General features: G+C 44.4%; 1 protein-coding gene across 5 annotated transcripts in view; it reads left to right on the top strand.

Annotated features, from left to right (window-relative positions):
* Window positions 1-17,586, top strand: part of LOC148679015 (transcription factor COE3) — a 165,711-nt gene that overhangs the window by 124,042 nt on the left and 24,083 nt on the right. For all 5 annotated transcript variants that reach the window (XM_088638499.1, XM_088638525.1, XM_088638492.1 and 2 more), the window contains one exon: window positions 8,949-9,037. In XM_088638499.1, the coding sequence (XP_088494625.1) occupies window positions 8,949-9,037 (89 nt within the window). The remainder of the gene's footprint in view (window positions 1-8,948; window positions 9,038-17,586) is intronic.

The following is a 17,586-nucleotide window of genomic DNA, read 5'->3' as shown; positions in this document are numbered from 1 at the left end:
AAGTGGGGAAGGCTGTGTTCTTGCTTGAGAATGGCAGCCTCTTCTATCGCAGCACATAAGGCAAACCGGCAGACCTCACGCTGTCGACGCCAGTGGTGCAGCTCCTTCAGTATACTCTCTAGTTTGATGAGGTTCTTTGGAAATATAATTGGCAATTTATTTATGAAGACTGACAGGATGACCTGTTTGTGACCTTTTGCATGCTCCTGTATTACCTGAATTAAGGATGTTTGACTTGTGTTAAAGGTGGCACAGTGGCGTGGCTGACTCACAGCTCCTGGGCCCACGGGTTTCACTGTGGGCAGTGGTGCCTTCTGTGTGGAGTCTGCATGTTTCCCGGGTCCATGTCCATCTTTTACTTTTCTCCTCATTCCCAAACACATTGCTGTCTAGGTTCATTCGTGCTCTTGCGTGCCCCCCATGATGGACTGGCATCTTGTCCGAGCTGTAGTCCGTCCCAGGCTAGGCTCTGAGAACAGGTGGCTTTCTGATAACTTTGAAACTGGAAGCTCACAGTTTTTTCCTGAAATGCATTCCCATGACGAAAATCTGGGAAAAATCAAGGCTCTTTTCCTGTCCCTCAATAAATAGATCCTGCTGTCTGTGTGGGTCCTAATGCCCCAGTATAGTGACGGGGATACTATACCGTAAGAAGGCATCGTCCTTCTGATGAGACATAAAACTGAGGTCCCGACTCTCTGTAGGCATTAAACATCCCAGGGTGTTTCTCGAAAAGAGTTGGGGTGTTACCCTGGTGTCCTGGCCAAATTTCCCCCTGGCCTTTACCCATCTCTGAACTGGCTTCATCATTCTGCTCTCCTCCCCACTGAGAGCTGGTGTGTGGTGAGTGTACTGGTGCACTATGGCATCATCCAGGTGGGGCTGCACACTGGTGGTGGTGGAGGGGATCCCCATGACCCGTAAAGCACTTTGAGTAGAGTGTCCAGAATAGCACTATATAAGTGTAAGGAATTATTATTATTGTTAGTATTTTTAATAAATAGCCATGTACCTCCATATATACACCCTACATGTTGATCTGGATCACAGGGTTTTGAATCTCTACATTTCTCTTCACATACTGTATGTATATAAAATGTAGATCAGTTTGGTGTTTTACTTTATGTAAATGGAGAAAGTTACATAAATTATGTAGAGTATCTTGTAGTACTGTACATCGTCTATCTTGAGGACATGCAAAAACATATTTTAATGATCTCATTGAATGTCACTGTAGCAGCTGTATCCTAAAGTAAATCGTTCCGATTGAAATGGATTAGTTTTTGGTGGGAGCAGTCACTGCAGACCCACACAGACAGAGGGGTACACAGCCGTGCTTTCACACCTGTTTAGAGTCAGATCGAATTGTGGGCAAGCCTTGCTTTAGGCCATTGATTTTGATTTTGTCCCATATACTTCCCAAAATGTACCTAAATGACATGTAAGGAAGCCCTCAGTGAAATGTACGTTCTCGTAGTTCCAGTGCCCCGTGACCTGGTAATCTGCATACGCGTGGTTCAAGACCCTGATAATGGTGCCAGGGTGAGGCAGGTACTTCAGCCAGCGATGTGAAATAATAACCGTCGATATTGTGCCTTGGTTGCCTTCCCTTTCTCAGCAGAGGCTTGGGATAATGGAATCCCTTGATTAGAGCCCTCCTCAGCTGCACTGGGATGTGTAATGCAGCCATTCATGTTATTTATTTCCCCGTTAATTGTATCTGTTGCGTCTTGATTAAGCTGAGTGACAAATCTAGGACATGCGCTTCAAGTGATGACCCCACCGTGGGAGTATTGCGTGCTGTGGCCCCAAGCGTCTTCGCCGAGCCCCTTACCTCCCGACAGATGCCTCTATTAAAGCAGGCAGTGCCACTTTCTGCGTGCAGCAAGTTGCAAGAAACAGCTTCATCAAAGCACTCATCTCTTCAGCAAAGCCTGACAACTTTCCTGTCGAAGAGAAGGGTACTACGTCTGCCAGGAGGAGTGCAGCGTTTAAGAACAGCCTTATTAGAGTCCGGTGCTTTAGCGCAGCACGATTTATATAAATACTGCGGAGTAGTTGATAGTAGGTGTTCCTCAGAATGCGTCATTTATATCAGCTTGGGGAATTTACAAAATATTTTTATAAATTAATGTTATCATTAAGTATCGCTTTGTTTTTATTTTGCATTAAGTTCCAAAATATCTTTTAAAGAAGTGAAAGGGACTGTTCAGTGGCAGAGTTCAGAAGTGTAATGCATATTTTATCTCGGTATATTAGAAAGAGGCCCGTCTCATATAAGGGTTATACTGAAAGAGAACATCTGTTACTGCATAGTGAGATTGGTTGCTGAAGCTCATATCAGGCTTAATATTTGATCATATTTTTGGATTTTAAATTATTTATTTTTCATAAAATGATTTTCATTTTAATAGTGGGGATCCCAGTTTTCTTTATGAAGGTCTCCGACTCGCATGTTGCTGACTGTAAACAGTACTAGATCCTCTATGCCGAGCATTCAGTGCAGTCAATAACTGTTCTAGAAGAACAGCTTGCACAGTGCATCAGTAAGGAGATTGTGTCCCTCGGCATAATGAATTTAAAAACGAATCAGCAAAGAAACTCAAACACTTAAATCTCCTCATTAATACCAATGATAAAAATGATAGTCTTTGAGATATTTGGTGGATAGCAGTGCTTTCTCTCTGCGTCAGTGCAGAAGGGGTAAAAGCAGGTCATTGCGGCTCACGTAGTCGGTATTCCTAATGTCATAACACGGCGCTGCAAGACAGCGTGCTGATGACATGGGGCTGCATCCGAGCGAGGCGGCGATTCTTTATCTGCCCTTCTGGGTCCCACTTTAAAAGAGACGGCGCACTTTGTCTCGGTCAGCTCTAGCCGTCAGTCACAGTTTAAAGTTCATGAAATTTCTATGAGCATTGATTTTCGGAGTGAGGTGGGTGGCAGGGCCGGGTGATCGATGGGGCTCCTGGCTTTGAAATTTTTAATTTTCTGCGTGTGCGCGCGTGCGGACGGGCGGGCGGGCGGGCGCGTGCATGCGCGCGCCAGGGGTGGATCGATGCGGCGCGCTCGTCTCTCCTGCGCGGGGGCTCGTGCGGACACACAGGCGTCTGTCAACTAGGGGACGTCAGCGCGCGCCGGCCGCAAAGGAGCGCGCACAGTAAGGTGCTGTTCCACGCGGAAAAAAAAAGAGATCGGAGAAACCCCTACAGAGCCTTCTTCAGGTGTGACCTCACACCCAAGAAACATCGTGATTCTTTTTTTAAAACTGTTTTTAATTTGTCGCGGACGGAGTACTGTACCTGTCACCAACTGAAGCAGTCAAATATATTCTTTATTTCAAATATGCAAGACTCGGAATTTCAGGGGAAAAAAATACTCAAGATGAAGATGGCTAGGTGTTTGAGAATTAGAATCAGAACATGAAAACGATGAGGGGATAAAGCACCTCCTGCAGGGGCGGGGGTAATCGCCCGTGTGCGCTGTGTGAAATCTTCTGTGGGGATTTCCGATGGCACCTGAAACGCAGGGCTTGAGGGCGTGGCTCGGGGTGGCTGGAGCTGGGCAGCAGGGTGTCTGCTGTGGGTGGGTAGAGGACACTGGGATTCCCAGGTGGTGGGTGGTGAACATCCACTTCTTTATAAAGTGAGATATGGTGAGATTATGGTTCCCTAAGACTCCTTACCAGCTGCCTGAAGTGACAGGTGTGTTAACATAAATACACAGTACCTTCCTGGAATTACTGAAGCCTGGTGTCCAGGCTATGGTTAGGAGCATCTATTTTCTAATCACTTTATGCAATACAGGGCATCCCAGCAAGACAGGATACACCCTGGACAGTACGCCAGTGCGTTGCCGGGCCCACACAGACATGCACACTCTCACACCCCTCAGGAAGCCAGTTAACCTGCCAGGGTTTCTTTGAACACAGTGTCAGAGCACTTGGGGGAAACCCAGGCAAATGTGTGGAGAACATACAAACTCCACACAGATAGTGCCCCAGGTCCCTGGTGTTGTGGGGCAGAGATGCTAACTGCTGTGCCACTGGGCCAGCCTGCAGTTAATGTTAATGTTTCTTTATTAGCCCTATACAATTTCTTGCATTAGCAATTTGTCTTTTCACACACCCCAGCTTTTCTCCAAGGAGACACAGACACACAGACAGGGAGAGAAGCTTGGGGTCAGAGCGCAGGGTCAGCCATTGTACGGCGCCCCTGGAGCAGTTGGGGTGAAGGACCTTGCTCAGGGGCCCAGAGGAGTAGGATTCCTCTGCCGGCCGCAGAATACGAACCAGCAACCTTCCAGCCACAGGTGCAGATCCTGAGCCACAGAGCCACCGCTCCGCCCCAGTTAATTCATAGGGGGACAAAAATGATGCAGAGAAGCCATCTGAAGGTGGTCACAAAGGCTGGGCTACTTCTCCTTTCTAGGAGCCCTTGATACCCCAGTCTGCAGAGCACAGTGTCGGCATGCTCCCCTGCTGCAGGGAGAGAGGGGGCCGGAGCCCTGATCGCACCCCTGTGACGGAGCCCTGGTGTTCTGAGGGGGGTGTGCTGCCGTGCGCTTGCTTGTTCATACTGTACGTTCGGTGTGCTGGATCCCGTCGGCTTGACTGTGTGTTTCCAAGCTCCCGCTGGGTGCTGGAGTCGGAGCAGCACCCGGGGGGGTCCTCGTCTCGTCTCCTTGCGCGAGAGAAGCGCGATCTTCTTTGGAGGCGCTGTAGTACGGCTCATCCAACACCCCAGACACTCGGCCCCGGGAGCGTTCTCCCTCTGCGGGGCAAGGAAACAGTTGAAGAAGGCAGCTAACATCATGTTTCAAAAATGAACTGATGCGGTGCAACTGCAGGACCCTCCACCAGCCTTTAAGAACGAGAGGTCTGCAGAGCGGACCACTTGTGAGTGTTGGAATGGGTTTATGATTTAGTTGTTTTAATGCTTTAGAGACGGCTTTTCTATCTTTCATCACGCGGCCTTTCTGCTCCAGGTGACCTGCGAGTCTGATCTAGCAGACGCAGAGCTCCCTCTTTGCTGCCGAGTTTTTCCCCAGCTCTCTGTGGTTATGTTTGGTGTGTCAATAGAAATCGCATTTGCCAGCATCCTGGCCGCCCGTCTTGCTTTCCCAGGCTCATGGTATTCCATTTGTAACCGTAGACTCGAGTAGACTATGTAATCACCTCGGTAGCAGAGCACGAAAAAAAAAAAGACTCACACGCTCCCTCTCACACACACTTTCAAGTGAACTACATTATCTTTCCCCGTCTAATCACACGTTCAGCAGAATGCGAAGATGGCCGAAAATCAATACAAATTACGATGGAGAAAGTGGCGCTGATGGCTGGAATTGGAGCATATGTTTACACTAAATCAGGCAATCTATCTTCATATCAGCCGTGTAATGCATCGGAGTTCAGGGTTCAGTTGCGCGTTCCCATTCTCCAATTACCTGGGCTCTTTAGAAAGAGGGACTGTATTGATTGGGTACATGATTGGGATCCTGGCAGCCAATCAGGAGCAGAAGTCAGAGTTCGCCCGCGTTTTAATAAGGAAAAGTAATGGGTTTAATTTAAGGTGCTGCAGTCGAGGGGGGAGGCTCGACGCACACCCCGTTGCGAGCTTTATTAAAATGAAGCGCCGGCTCCCCCAAGATCCGCGCTCTTGTCTTTTTCCTCCGCCGCCTGAAAATTACTCGGCTCGGAAGTTCCTCGGCTCCTCTCAGCAATCAGAGCCCCCGCCTGGAGAAGCGGCAGGGAGTGAGCGGCAGCGCCTCCCTTTCCCGGCGAGCCCGGCTCTTGATGAGCTCCCTCCTCGCTCTCCTGTGTGGAATAACATCATGCGCTGGGGTGGGAGTGCAAAACAGAGCGAAAACAGAATTGCCCCATACACACACACACAAAAAAAAATCAGCCTAGGTCTAAATGCAGGCACCGTTGGGCACATGGTGATGACACGCTTTGCATGTGGAGCCCTGTATTTGATTCACTCCCCCTTCAGAAACCGCTCCTGCTCTCCCCGCAGAGCGCGGTTTGATATGAGAATTGAAAGTTTCACTGCACGTTTTCCCCGTCTTGACCAGACACGGCGTGTTTCATCGGCAGAGGCCAAACAACTGACGCAGACCCGGCCTTTTCTAATTCGGGATCGTCTCGTCTTTTCTTCTGTGTTTTTCGTTAATAGCTACACACCCGCACGCCTCTCCTCCAAAGCCGTATCGTCAGTGGGGGGAAAAATAAGAGGGAGAAAACCCCCCCGGCATTTATAGTGATATATAATGAACAGAAAGGTAAAAGAAACGCAACGAGAGCCCAGCCGAGCCGCTGAGCAGAGCCCGCTGTCCGAGCTGCTTGAGCATGTTCATTGACACCTGAGCCGCGTCTCCGACAGGCCGCCGACGGGCCGCGGCAAGGCGCCCACAGAGCAGCCGGGCTCGAAGCCCTTTTCTTCTCCTCTGTACAAACGAGCTTAAACAAATTTGATTTAGCGGCTCGCAGGCCCATTTCGGGAAAGAAAACAAATATTGTTATAGCAGTAATAACATCTATTTGCCGTCGCGACACGCAAGCGCCTGCTTTCAAAAGGCAGATTCGCCGGTGCGTCCTTATTCTTATTCATGAAACCGCCAGTTATGCATATTAGCGTAAACTAGCTATTCTACTCCCGGTATTTGGAGTGTCAATCATCCTTATAAAATACAAGAGCCGCGTGTGACAAAAGCAGAGTGGGCAAGCAGGCTGACAAATTGTCCCCAAAGTCAAATTTGACAGCCTTTTATGATTAATGGGCTTGATTATGGAGAAATTTCTTTAACTCGTTTCTGGTTTTTTTGCATAAAGGAATGGAAATTGTAGGCGGGCTATTCTGCAGTACATTCAGGAGAATGGAAATAAAGGAGGTGGTAAGAAAATGGAATCAAATTAGTCTGAAACAATTTCTGAAAGCGATACTGTTGGGCAGCCTTAAAATAGCTCACTAGAGGTCTAGCCGCGCACTTAATGAGAGAGCGGCAGCGCAGCGAGTCACGGACAGGCCCGAGCCCGGCTTCAGCCTTAACCCCGCCACACCTGCAGGGGTCCGGGAAATGGGCACGAGCTCCTCCCGGGAAGATGAGGCGGACGACACTCCTCTCCGCTGCCGACGCCCCCCAGGGCTGCTTCAGACTGAAATGCAGAACTTGAAACTGCAGATGCTTAAACCCCCTCGCCTGCCTCTCCATAGGAAGGGACTGAATCAATGGGAGAAAAGACTGATGGCAGGCCGAGATGTTGAATTTGCCTATTTAAAAACACGAGTCTTTCAGATCTGATTTCTGCAGCCCCCTTTCTATAGAAAAGCACCGGCACTGTACTGTACATTTGTGGTGAGAAGCAGTGCATTATACAGCGCTACTTGATGGACTTCCCTGTGACAATTAGGCCCTCTCTTGTGTGACAGGATTGTTTATAAGCACCTCAGCATCATGCAGCTCCTAGTTAAACACTCAATCCTGTTTTTCTTTAAAAAGGGTGAATATTTGCAGTATCGCTCTGTATATAATTTCCATCATACTGTATACTCTATACCGAATCTACATTTTTGGTGCAGTATCTGATAGGACTTAATCTGGTATCACTTGTGGTCTCTTAGAAAAAAAAATGTATTTCAAGCGAGCTAGAGTGATTGTACATGCTGATTTAGCATCTGGAATGATATCTAAATAGCTAAGCACTGAAGAATTCGCTACCTTGGGCATTTTAATGTTGTTTGCAGTGCAACTACTAGAGAGACTCCTGTGTTTGCAGATAAATGTGGCCAAAAGTGACTGGCTGGAAGACGAAAAGTTTCCTAGTGAGGATATTACATTTCCAACCACGACAGTCTGAATGGGAACTGTGGCGGAGGACTGTGGAGCTGTCAGACGGCCCTTTTCGGGTCGTGGTGGTCCTGCTTGATCGCACTGTGCTGTGGGAGCAGACACATTCGGGCTGAGACGAGTGCTGCCATGGTAATCGTGTTCTTATTGGGAAGAATCGAGCCTTTGGACTAAAGTGCAATTAAGAACGTAAGGAAGGTCACAAACGTAAGCGGGCCGTTGGGTTTCCCTATTGACCTTGTCTGGCTGCGGCCAGTTAAGTGACCTGAGGATCTCATCGAGTCATTTCCTGAAGGAAGCCTTAGTGTGAGCTTCACGGTCTTGTTCCATGCTCCCAAAGCCCTCTGCGTAAAGAGGGGCCTCCTGGTCTCTGTTCCCAGCTGTCTTCTAGTCTGTGTTTCTAGATCAGACAGATCAGACAGAGATTGCTCCACCAGCTGAAGAGCGGACTTGAGGGAGGCCAGGTGGTACAAGCCTAGAGAGAAACTGAGCCAGGACAGCGGGGTTAATACCCACATGTTTATGAGCAGTCATGTAATATTTAGTAACCAAGCAGTCAGGATGCCAGTTTAACATCTCATCTGAGGGGCAGAAGCTCCTACAGCGAGGTGTCTTCAGTCACCATCCTGGGGCACTGGTTGAGAAATTTGGGTTGGTTCCTTCTTACATTGTTGTGCTGTATTTTTGGATCGCTGCCAATTTAAAAACAGGTTTTACACACTTCTTCTTCATGACCCCCTACTTTCTTCCTGTAAAGTAAAGCAGCAATATTAATTTGCCATAAATCTGTGTTCAAATATTGATCCGTGATGGAGTCCACATGTTTGTAGGGAAGAAACAGCACCTCTTTTTTCCTGGTATATCTTCAGCGCCTCCGTCTTCACTTCCTCTAGCTTTCTTTTCCTGATATCTTCCTCCTGTTGTGGCGTCTCCATTCCATTGGAGGGTCTCAGGTGATCACTTGTGGTTGAAAACTGGACCCCAGAGTCTAATACATATCCTTCATGCAGCGGATCCAACTTCTGAACTTCATTTGTAGTTCATTTCCTCAAGTTAATAGTGCTGAGGGAAAACAGCTTTATTTCTTTTTACTTTTCCAGCCCTGAATGAGCCCACCATAGACTACGGTTTCCAGAGGTTACAGAAAGTCATCCCCAGGCATCCCGGAGATCCTGAGAGGCTACCCAAGGTAAGTGTTTGAAGGTCCCAGGGGACAGAGATGTGTCGTACAGTTTTTTGTGAAGTCACAGAAGCAGGACCAAAGCAGTGTTTTAAAACAAAAGACGATAGAAAATATCCCAGACCACTCTACCGCTAAAGCTAAACAGCTTCTGGGAATCCTGATATAAACCCCAGAGGGCTGTATGAAATACCTGCTACAGGCATTGAAGAGAACACTGTTTTGAAAATCATTGCTGAAATTTTGTTTTTAAATTTCACATTGGAGTAAAAGAATCTACCTTGTTTCCCTTTTCTGTATCTAACACAATGCACGACCATAAAACTTCCTAGAATGTAATTATCTGTCACACATTATAGTATTAGAAAACACTCAAATATCCTAATTTTTCTTTTTTCAGTTAGGAGTTGCCTTTAGCTCTCTGTCACAGATTTGTGCACTTCTTGAGGTTCGTTCTTTAGGTGAGAATCAGAGATCCTTCCCAGGCGTGGTTCCGTCAGGTCACACGTGAAGATATGAGACGTGACCAAACAGGTCTTGCATCGGGACTCGCTACCTGTATTTGCATTGATCTTGGGAATCTGATACGGTTCACAAAAACATCTCATTTGCTTTATTAACACTTTGCCAAAGGACCTGTTTTCCAATGCGTCATAATATAAAGGGTTGTGAAGAGGTCCCAGCAGTTTAAAGTTGTTTTCATCTTCTTTGATTCATCTTCTTTTTTATTCTTCTGACAGAGAATTAGATTGCTCTTGTTCTGATTTTATTAGACACCAATAAAGACAACAATAGAAAAGCACAGAAACGCTACACATCAGAAATACAGGCATAAAGGCACACATGTGCTTCCTGGCCAACACATTCTCCCACGACTTGTCCATGGAGCCCTGCTGCCTAGTTAGTATGAAAAGATTATTTTCCCCCAAAACCCACACTGGCTAAGTGAGTGTAATTCCTTTGGGCAGAGAACTGCTGTAGAGGGGATACTATCAGATGGGGACTGACAGTTTAAAACAGCTGCCAAATTGAACCCATTTATCAAATTCTGACATCTAAGATCCATCCTCCAAAAAACAGTTTATTTGTAAATTGATACTAATAGTGAACATACATTGTCTGGTTGCTTTGATGTTCCGTCTTGTGGTGGACGATCACATTTTGATGTGCTTTTATATGTCTGTGCATATTCAAAAGAGAACTCAAAAGGCATTTTTTTTACATTATTAAAATGACATGCTTGCACATCAGAAAAGAAGAGTCTGTCTTGATACATGTATGCTTTTGTGCTAGGGAATTTCATTTTGTTCTCGACATACAGTCCCATCCAAGTGAAGAAACAGCTGTTCGTACTTTGTAGTCATACTGTTGTGACCCAATTTCTTGATCAAAGAGAAATCAGTGCATACATATAGAATGGAAAGGAAAGGAAGATTATGTATTGCACAAGGTAAACTTACATACTGTACATCTATGATCTTAAATAATTATCAACTTTAGGACAGTTCAGTCCTTCAGCTATCTAGAAAGAATTGTAACATTTTTCAAAGTAAATGTAAAGGTTGCATTATTTTCTCATCAGCTAAAAGGTTGTTTTCCCTTTAACTGATGCGGAGACCTTGAATTTATACGATAGCTATGCTGATAATTATTGGCTCCTACTCCTTTCGATTTCAGGAAATTTGTAAACTTGAGGAAGTGCTTTTTTCCAGTTAGTCTTTAGATTATATTCAGGCAAGTGAAACGTCGGTACATCCCTTGATATTATAGTCCAGTAGCTCTTTTAATATTGCTTTCTAAAAAACAAATATTTTTTTCTATTCCAAAACTCTTTATTTCTAGAATAATGTGTGTTGTATCTGGAAAAACTCATACATGCTGCCACATGATGTACACATCCACAGTGCATTCACTCACATCTCTGTGTGATACACCCGCATAGCCTACCTTGGAGGAAGCTGACCTTCGAGATGGAGATGACATCCATCCTGAGCCCGATCACTCCACAGACTCACACACCACCAGCAGACAGTGTCTAGATAGATGCCAGTTTGCCCTGAGTTGACAGGGGTGGTGTTACCCTGCCAGCTGTTCTGCAGAGAACTGGGGTAAATCCCAGTGAAACAGAGTGAACATGGGCCTGCTTTATCTGAAGGGTTCGAACCCGTGTCTTTTACAGCTGCGAGACAGGAAGACAGAATTCCTTGTACCAATTCAGCATTCTATACCATTTCATTGCCTAGATGCGCTACTTTTTTAGCAAACCTGCTTTAGGTTCATCTGCAGTTTTAATTGAGCAGAGTCTTTGGTTAAATTGCGAAGTCACGGGAGGACATCAGGATGTGTTTACAATCACAAAGGCAAACGGGCGTCTCATTGAATTACCTCAGTCACAGAAGTACAAAACTCCAATTCATTTTTATTTTACAAGTCTGTTAAATCACTAGTTCGTATGAATTTCTAATCCCAAATGACATACTGGTAAATATTAATGGAATACTTCCTCTCCTGATTCATGTTACCACAAAGCAAGTGCATCCAGCACTGCCACTGAGTAGTCTGTTGCGTGAGGTCACAATGCCGTTTTCAACCCATGATCCCTTGCAGTAAGATGAAGAGGAGTAGAAAGAGCAGTGAAAGACCTTGCTAACACAGAAACCGGAAGGTGTGTAGCAGGCTACACTTAACAGTTTATGCTTTTTATTATTTACTTTTTAGTGATATGCTTAGTGGTTTTCCAGAAAGAAATGATTTAGAAAAAGTCCATGATAGTGGACAAAGAAATGGAAACACTGTCTCGGGTGTCAATCCACAAAAACCAGTAGTCCATTCCCTGCGCTCTTTCAGGCACTCAAGTGGTTTGTGCACCACTAACCGACTGTGGTATCTCGCTCTGTGAAGTGTTCGGCAGACCGTTGCTAATGAAAATGGCATCTTGCTCTCCTGGTTGAAATTCGCAGTTGGTTGATCTGCAGTTGCTCACCTGCCATTGCTTGCACGTGGAGCTGAGGCAGGGATATCGTGATCCCGGAGGGTGCACTCCTGCCCACTGTTGTCCTTTTACTGATGATTCCCACACTGACAGCATCTTAGACACTGTTGCTTGTGAAACAGTCAAGTCAGCTAGTGGAGCTGTCTTGGTCACTAAAGCTTCTGACAAACTCGCCCCAATGCTCATCCCTCTTTCACTGTCACTGAGGTCTCCTCTTGCAGTTATGTGGCCATAATTGTAGATAACCAGACCTGCCCAACATTTTCCACATGACCCTAAGCATGCTGGGATGTTATTTGCTTACATGAACCCCACCAGTGTGAAAGTCCTCGTTTACATGGTGCGTCGTGTCCCTCATTTACTCAGGTGTTTCCATTTTTTGTGTACTATATGGATTTTCTAATATCGCACTGTATAAACCCGTCTGTCTGTTATTGATTTTTTTAAATGGGTAGATATCCTGCCACCCAAACGTTTTCATGTAAAAGCTGCATTGTGCCTCTGTACAATAAGCCTTGAATTGAGGACTTTTTTAGAAGAAATGTTCTGTGCTACAGGTAGCTGTCATATTTGTTTATTCAGCAATAAGAGTAATGGTTAAGGCTTTGAGCTCATAAGGGGGAGGTCGTGGGTTCAGATCTTAGGTGGAACACTGTGGTTACGACAGAACAGACACAGTGAAGCCAAGCACATCACTAATTAAATTTTCAGCGGCATAAATGTGTACATGTGAAAGTCTGGCTTTCATTCTAGACTTGTGCCAGAGCTACAGCACAGACTTTCACATGCATCAGTATTTATTGATGTTTTTCCTTTATTTATCTAATTGTCTCATTCTGCAGAAGTGGAAAACAAGATAAATGTGTTTCCGTTCCCATTCCAGAAAGCGATGAGATTGTTGGAGTTAGAAAGAGAAAGACGTGCTGTTCTGCTGCAGTTCCTGAAACATAGGGGCTTCTGTGGGAAAGAATGCAAATCCAACACTTAATTGTTTAATAATGTAGCCGAAGAATCAACATCAGAAACGACTCCAAATACTTCATGCCCCCCATGCGCTGTTATCTGGGAATAAAGTTGGAATAATCAGCCCTGTGATTAAGACTCCTTAGCAATGGTGAAATTCTCATTCATTTTATTTTGGAGTAGCAGCAGTTGCTTATGTTGTCACAGACAGATTTGTGGTGGTGCGCTTCTCCAGATGAGAGCAAACCTTGTTAGTGCGAGTTTATGCCAGCGGACCCCGAGACCCACGCGATGAACATTCATTAAACACGACTGGTCTTCAGACAGAAGGCTGTGACAGTGGAGATCGTTCAGGCCGTGGAAACGTAACCTGGGATTTACACAGCCCTTTCTCTCCTCCGTGCCTGGGAGAAGGATTTCGTGTTTTGGAGGCTGATTGTGTTCAGGGGGCCCAGGCGCAGAGCGATTTATCATTGTTAAGGGACCTGTCGGAGGGTTCGTTTGTGGAGGTCAGCTGATCCTGTCCCTCCAGCGCTGGAGTCCAGTAAGTGAGGCACTGAAAAACGAGGGCAGAGCAGAAAGCCAAGCTGGCGACTGACTGTGTGGGCAGCCCTCGCTGCCTGGCGCTGGCCGTCAGCTCTGGCCCGTTACTGAGGTCTGGACCCCTCCTCTCAGCCATCGGAAAAGGAAGAAAAACTGTTCGATTCCATTATGTGCACTAAACGAAATGAATTCTTTCCACGTGCTTCCCATAGGTCCTTTGCAACATAACGTTACCCATGATTTTGATCTCTAAGACATCCTCTAGATTGGACCGTTTTTGAGATCAGAAATGCAGTGAGTTTGAAGGTCTCTGCTGCGGTCAGAATCAGTCACCGCGCACGTGCAGTATTTATACACAGAAAAAGAAAAGTGTTTTGCTCTTCTGCGTTGCTGCGGAGAGTGACTCCATACATGAAAGCTGTGACGGGCTTATTTATGGGTAGGCTTAATAAAGGAAAACCCCCCAAAAAGGCAAAGAGGGAGCTTGGGGTATGTGTGTAGAGGTGGAACTCATTAATCATGATCAATGTATGTAGGGTGAGTTGGAAGGTAATCCATTTTCAATAATAGGTGCAGTACAGGGTTGCGGTGTTGTAGAGCCATAATTGATCATGTACATTGTATTATAATAATTAAAAAAGCTTTCTAAAAATATATAGAGTACAATCACCATAGCAATTATACTATTTCCATGTTGATAAGGATGGCATATTTGTACATTTCTTCAAAGAAGGACTTTTGAAAGTTCCTTTGCTAGACACAAGGTTCTGTCAGGCAGTGTGTGTGCTTCACCTCTGCTGCTGTTAAGAATTTGACTTCCAGCTCAGTGGTTTTTCTCCCAGCTAACTATTGTGGGATAGTTAATGTCAGTAGAGCATAGTGGTCAGAGCTCCTGTCCCAGTCCGGGCTCCGCAGCTGGTAGTGAGCAGATTTCCTTAGAAAGCTCTTGTAAAAAATCCCCAGTTCTAGTAATGGGTACAAATGTGTCAGCCTAGTAATAATGTATCTTAATGTTTTTATGCAGTTGTCTTTTTTTAGAACATTCCTTTGTAATACCTTTGAGTAAAAAAAAAAACATGAGTTAAAAAGGTTAGTATTTCCATCTTGTCATGAGTGTTTATTTAGTGAATATAATAGTGGCTGTTATAATTACAGTAAGTCACATAACACAGTTCTGAAGGAAATGTTTTCTCTGCCGCCCTACTTAAACAGGTATGCAGGGATCTTGTGCACGACTGTAAAGATAATAATAATAATCAATCCGATGTTAAGAGTCCTGGCTGCACAGTATTGATTTTCAGTCTGGGGCCGCAATGGAGTAGTTAATAATGACTTCTGCGAAATGCTTACAAAAAAGCATAGGTGATGGGTTCATTTGGATCACAAGAACACACTATAAACTCTTGATAGGAAAAGCTCCAAATCCGCTCAACAATACATCAAAATGTATGTTATCTTCTGTTCTAAAGAGTCAAATATTGTAATATTTCACATTTTTGTGTAGTTACCGTAACTTGTAGTATATAACAAAAGTTTAAAGTATTTATTTCATGTAGTTAAAGGACAACAGACTGAAAGAATGATTATTTGAAATTAAATGAAATTAATTAAATGTGGTTTATTACAGTTTCACGTGGTAATCACATTGCTGAAACAGGATTTCCTACATGGTTACAAATAGACAGTTTACTGTACTTAAACATTAAAATTGACAGTGATGATAATATGCAAGATAAATCAAAATAATGCTCAGTCATTATTTTGCATTGTGTTTGGTCTCCTGCTGCATGGTTCATTTATAACAACATAACAGCCCAGTCACTGTATTGTAATTACTGTGTAATTATGATTGTATTTAAGACTGAAATACTTTGCAAGTCATGCTTCAGGAAGTATGTTATTTATGGCTCTGTTTACAAAATCATATAATTTAAATATGGAACAAAAAACGACTACCAAATATTTTTCAAATACATTACACCATCCTGGAGCCATCATTTATCATCAAGTCATTGTTTATTTTATCATTCTAAATACGACTGGAAATGTTTCTTGAAGTGCCACGATTCTCCTGGCCATAAGTACTGTACTTCACACTTGCAAGGATAATGTCACAGACGTACAGGAGTGTTATGCAAGTGTTAAAGGAAATCTTTTAAAAAAAAACCTACTGAAAACCCGTTACAACATCAGCAGAATAAAGATGTTGATGTCTGTGCAACGTAAAACGTCAGCACCACCAATTTTTACTCTTAAAGTATCTGTCACAAGCACAGGCCCTTGAAGTAATAGAGAGCACGATGTGCCTAATGGTATTCCAAGTTGTTGATCTTTACTGTTGCTGCAGTATCGTTGTTTGTACTGTAAGTTAATAAGTTAGCCTGGCTTCTGATGGAGGGAGACTGTCTTCTTTTTGATCACTGCTTTAAATTGGTCGGTGGAGCAACATGTGAATTGTGGCAGTTCTGGCTCCAAAAAATTCTTTTAACCCAAAATACGCATGCCTGCTTATTCAAATACATCGACTGTTTTGAAATCCGTTTGTTTAATTTGTTTTAAAGAATCTTTGAAATATTTCATCCGGAGTTGTTCATTTCCTGTGTTTCTGCCGTTGCTCTGTCTGTGTGCTCTGAACAGCAGGTGGTCTTTGAAAGAACTGATGAATGTCAGATTGTCGCTTCTTTTTAATTATCCACCGAATTTCACTGTATATCTGCAAGTCAGTAAAAGAGCAGGATTTGAAACAAGAGTGATCTCATTCAACACTTTCACATTTTATTTTTGCTTCTGCATGGACATTGTTGTTTAACTCCTTCCAGTAATGTGTTGGTGATTGTAGCTGATCAGTACCTGAGATTCATAGTGGGAGTCCTTGAGCCTCTCACACCAGATTTGCAGGGCTATATACTGTAACACAAAGAGCTCTTCATGATCAAGGTCCTTAAAAATCTTCAGGAGCTTCTCATCCCTTATGTTCCAGTATGCTCGCTGCGATCTGCAACCTCTGGCTCTCTAGTTTGCCCAATAAAATGCCGACCTGAAGTCTTGTGCTGTTATACACCCTGTTCATGGAACAGCATTGTGTTAGACGTCAGACTGAAACTCTCAGCTCTTTAAAGATATTGAATTTATTTTCTTATGTGGGGATTGTATAGCTTTAACTCTGTGCAGCACTGTGGTTTGTTCTGGTACGAAGAAAGATACAGGTATACAGGAATTCTGACTTCATAATGAGGACGGGAGGATGGGAGGAAGGGAGGAAGGGAGGAGGGGAGGAGGGGAGGACTGGCGGAGGGGAGGACAGGAGGAGAGGACTGAAAGGTTGGAGGACCGCAGGACCGCAGGGCTGGAAGGCTGTCCCAACTGATATCTGCTGGAAGCTTGCTGAAGGGTGGAAGTGCTGCAGGCTCGGTGCTGTGAGGAAGAGGAAGAGGGAGGAGTGAGAGGGGCAGGAGGGGATATAGAGAAGCTGCACCTATTGTGTGAAATTGCTTTATCTCTCACTGTAGTGGACCCTCAGCTGTGTGTTAACCCTGGTGTTCTCATAATTGACCCCTTTAAGCTGAAAGTATTGACATTTGAATCCATCTCTGTAAGTCTGCATTATACTAAAATATAGTAGTACAGTAGAACATTTTTTTACAAATGCTCTGTTATTATTTATTTTACAGTTTGTCTTCCAGGTAAAGTCATAATGGGCACATTGATGTTTCAGATAACTGCCTGCAAATCTTCAATATGTGATGTTCTTGTTCAATTGATTTATTGTCATACAGAATATTGCTCTGTGGTTTGTGTGCTCTCTCCGGAGATCCCTATGAAATAATCCAAGTGGCCATAGTAACAAGTATCTTTTTTCCATAAACAGGCTTCTTTTTGTAATTATGTATTGAGAAAGGGCTCATTACCTTTTAACATACCATGAGAGAAGCCCCAGTCTTTAACTTGAAAATTGCTCTCTTGCAATTTGTACTCCAATATTTGAAAGGGAACGTAATGTTATTTTTCCAAGAGCACATAGCAAAGTGTTTCTCAATACGTTGGCGTTTGTTTATTTTAA

This window comes from Lepisosteus platostomus, chromosome 1 (assembly GCF_059453375.1).
Source record: "Lepisosteus platostomus isolate fLepPlt1 chromosome 1, fLepPlt1.hap1, whole genome shotgun sequence".
NCBI lineage: Eukaryota > Metazoa > Chordata > Actinopteri > Semionotiformes > Lepisosteidae > Lepisosteus > Lepisosteus platostomus.
This window is presented reverse-complemented; position numbering and strand designations above follow the sequence as displayed.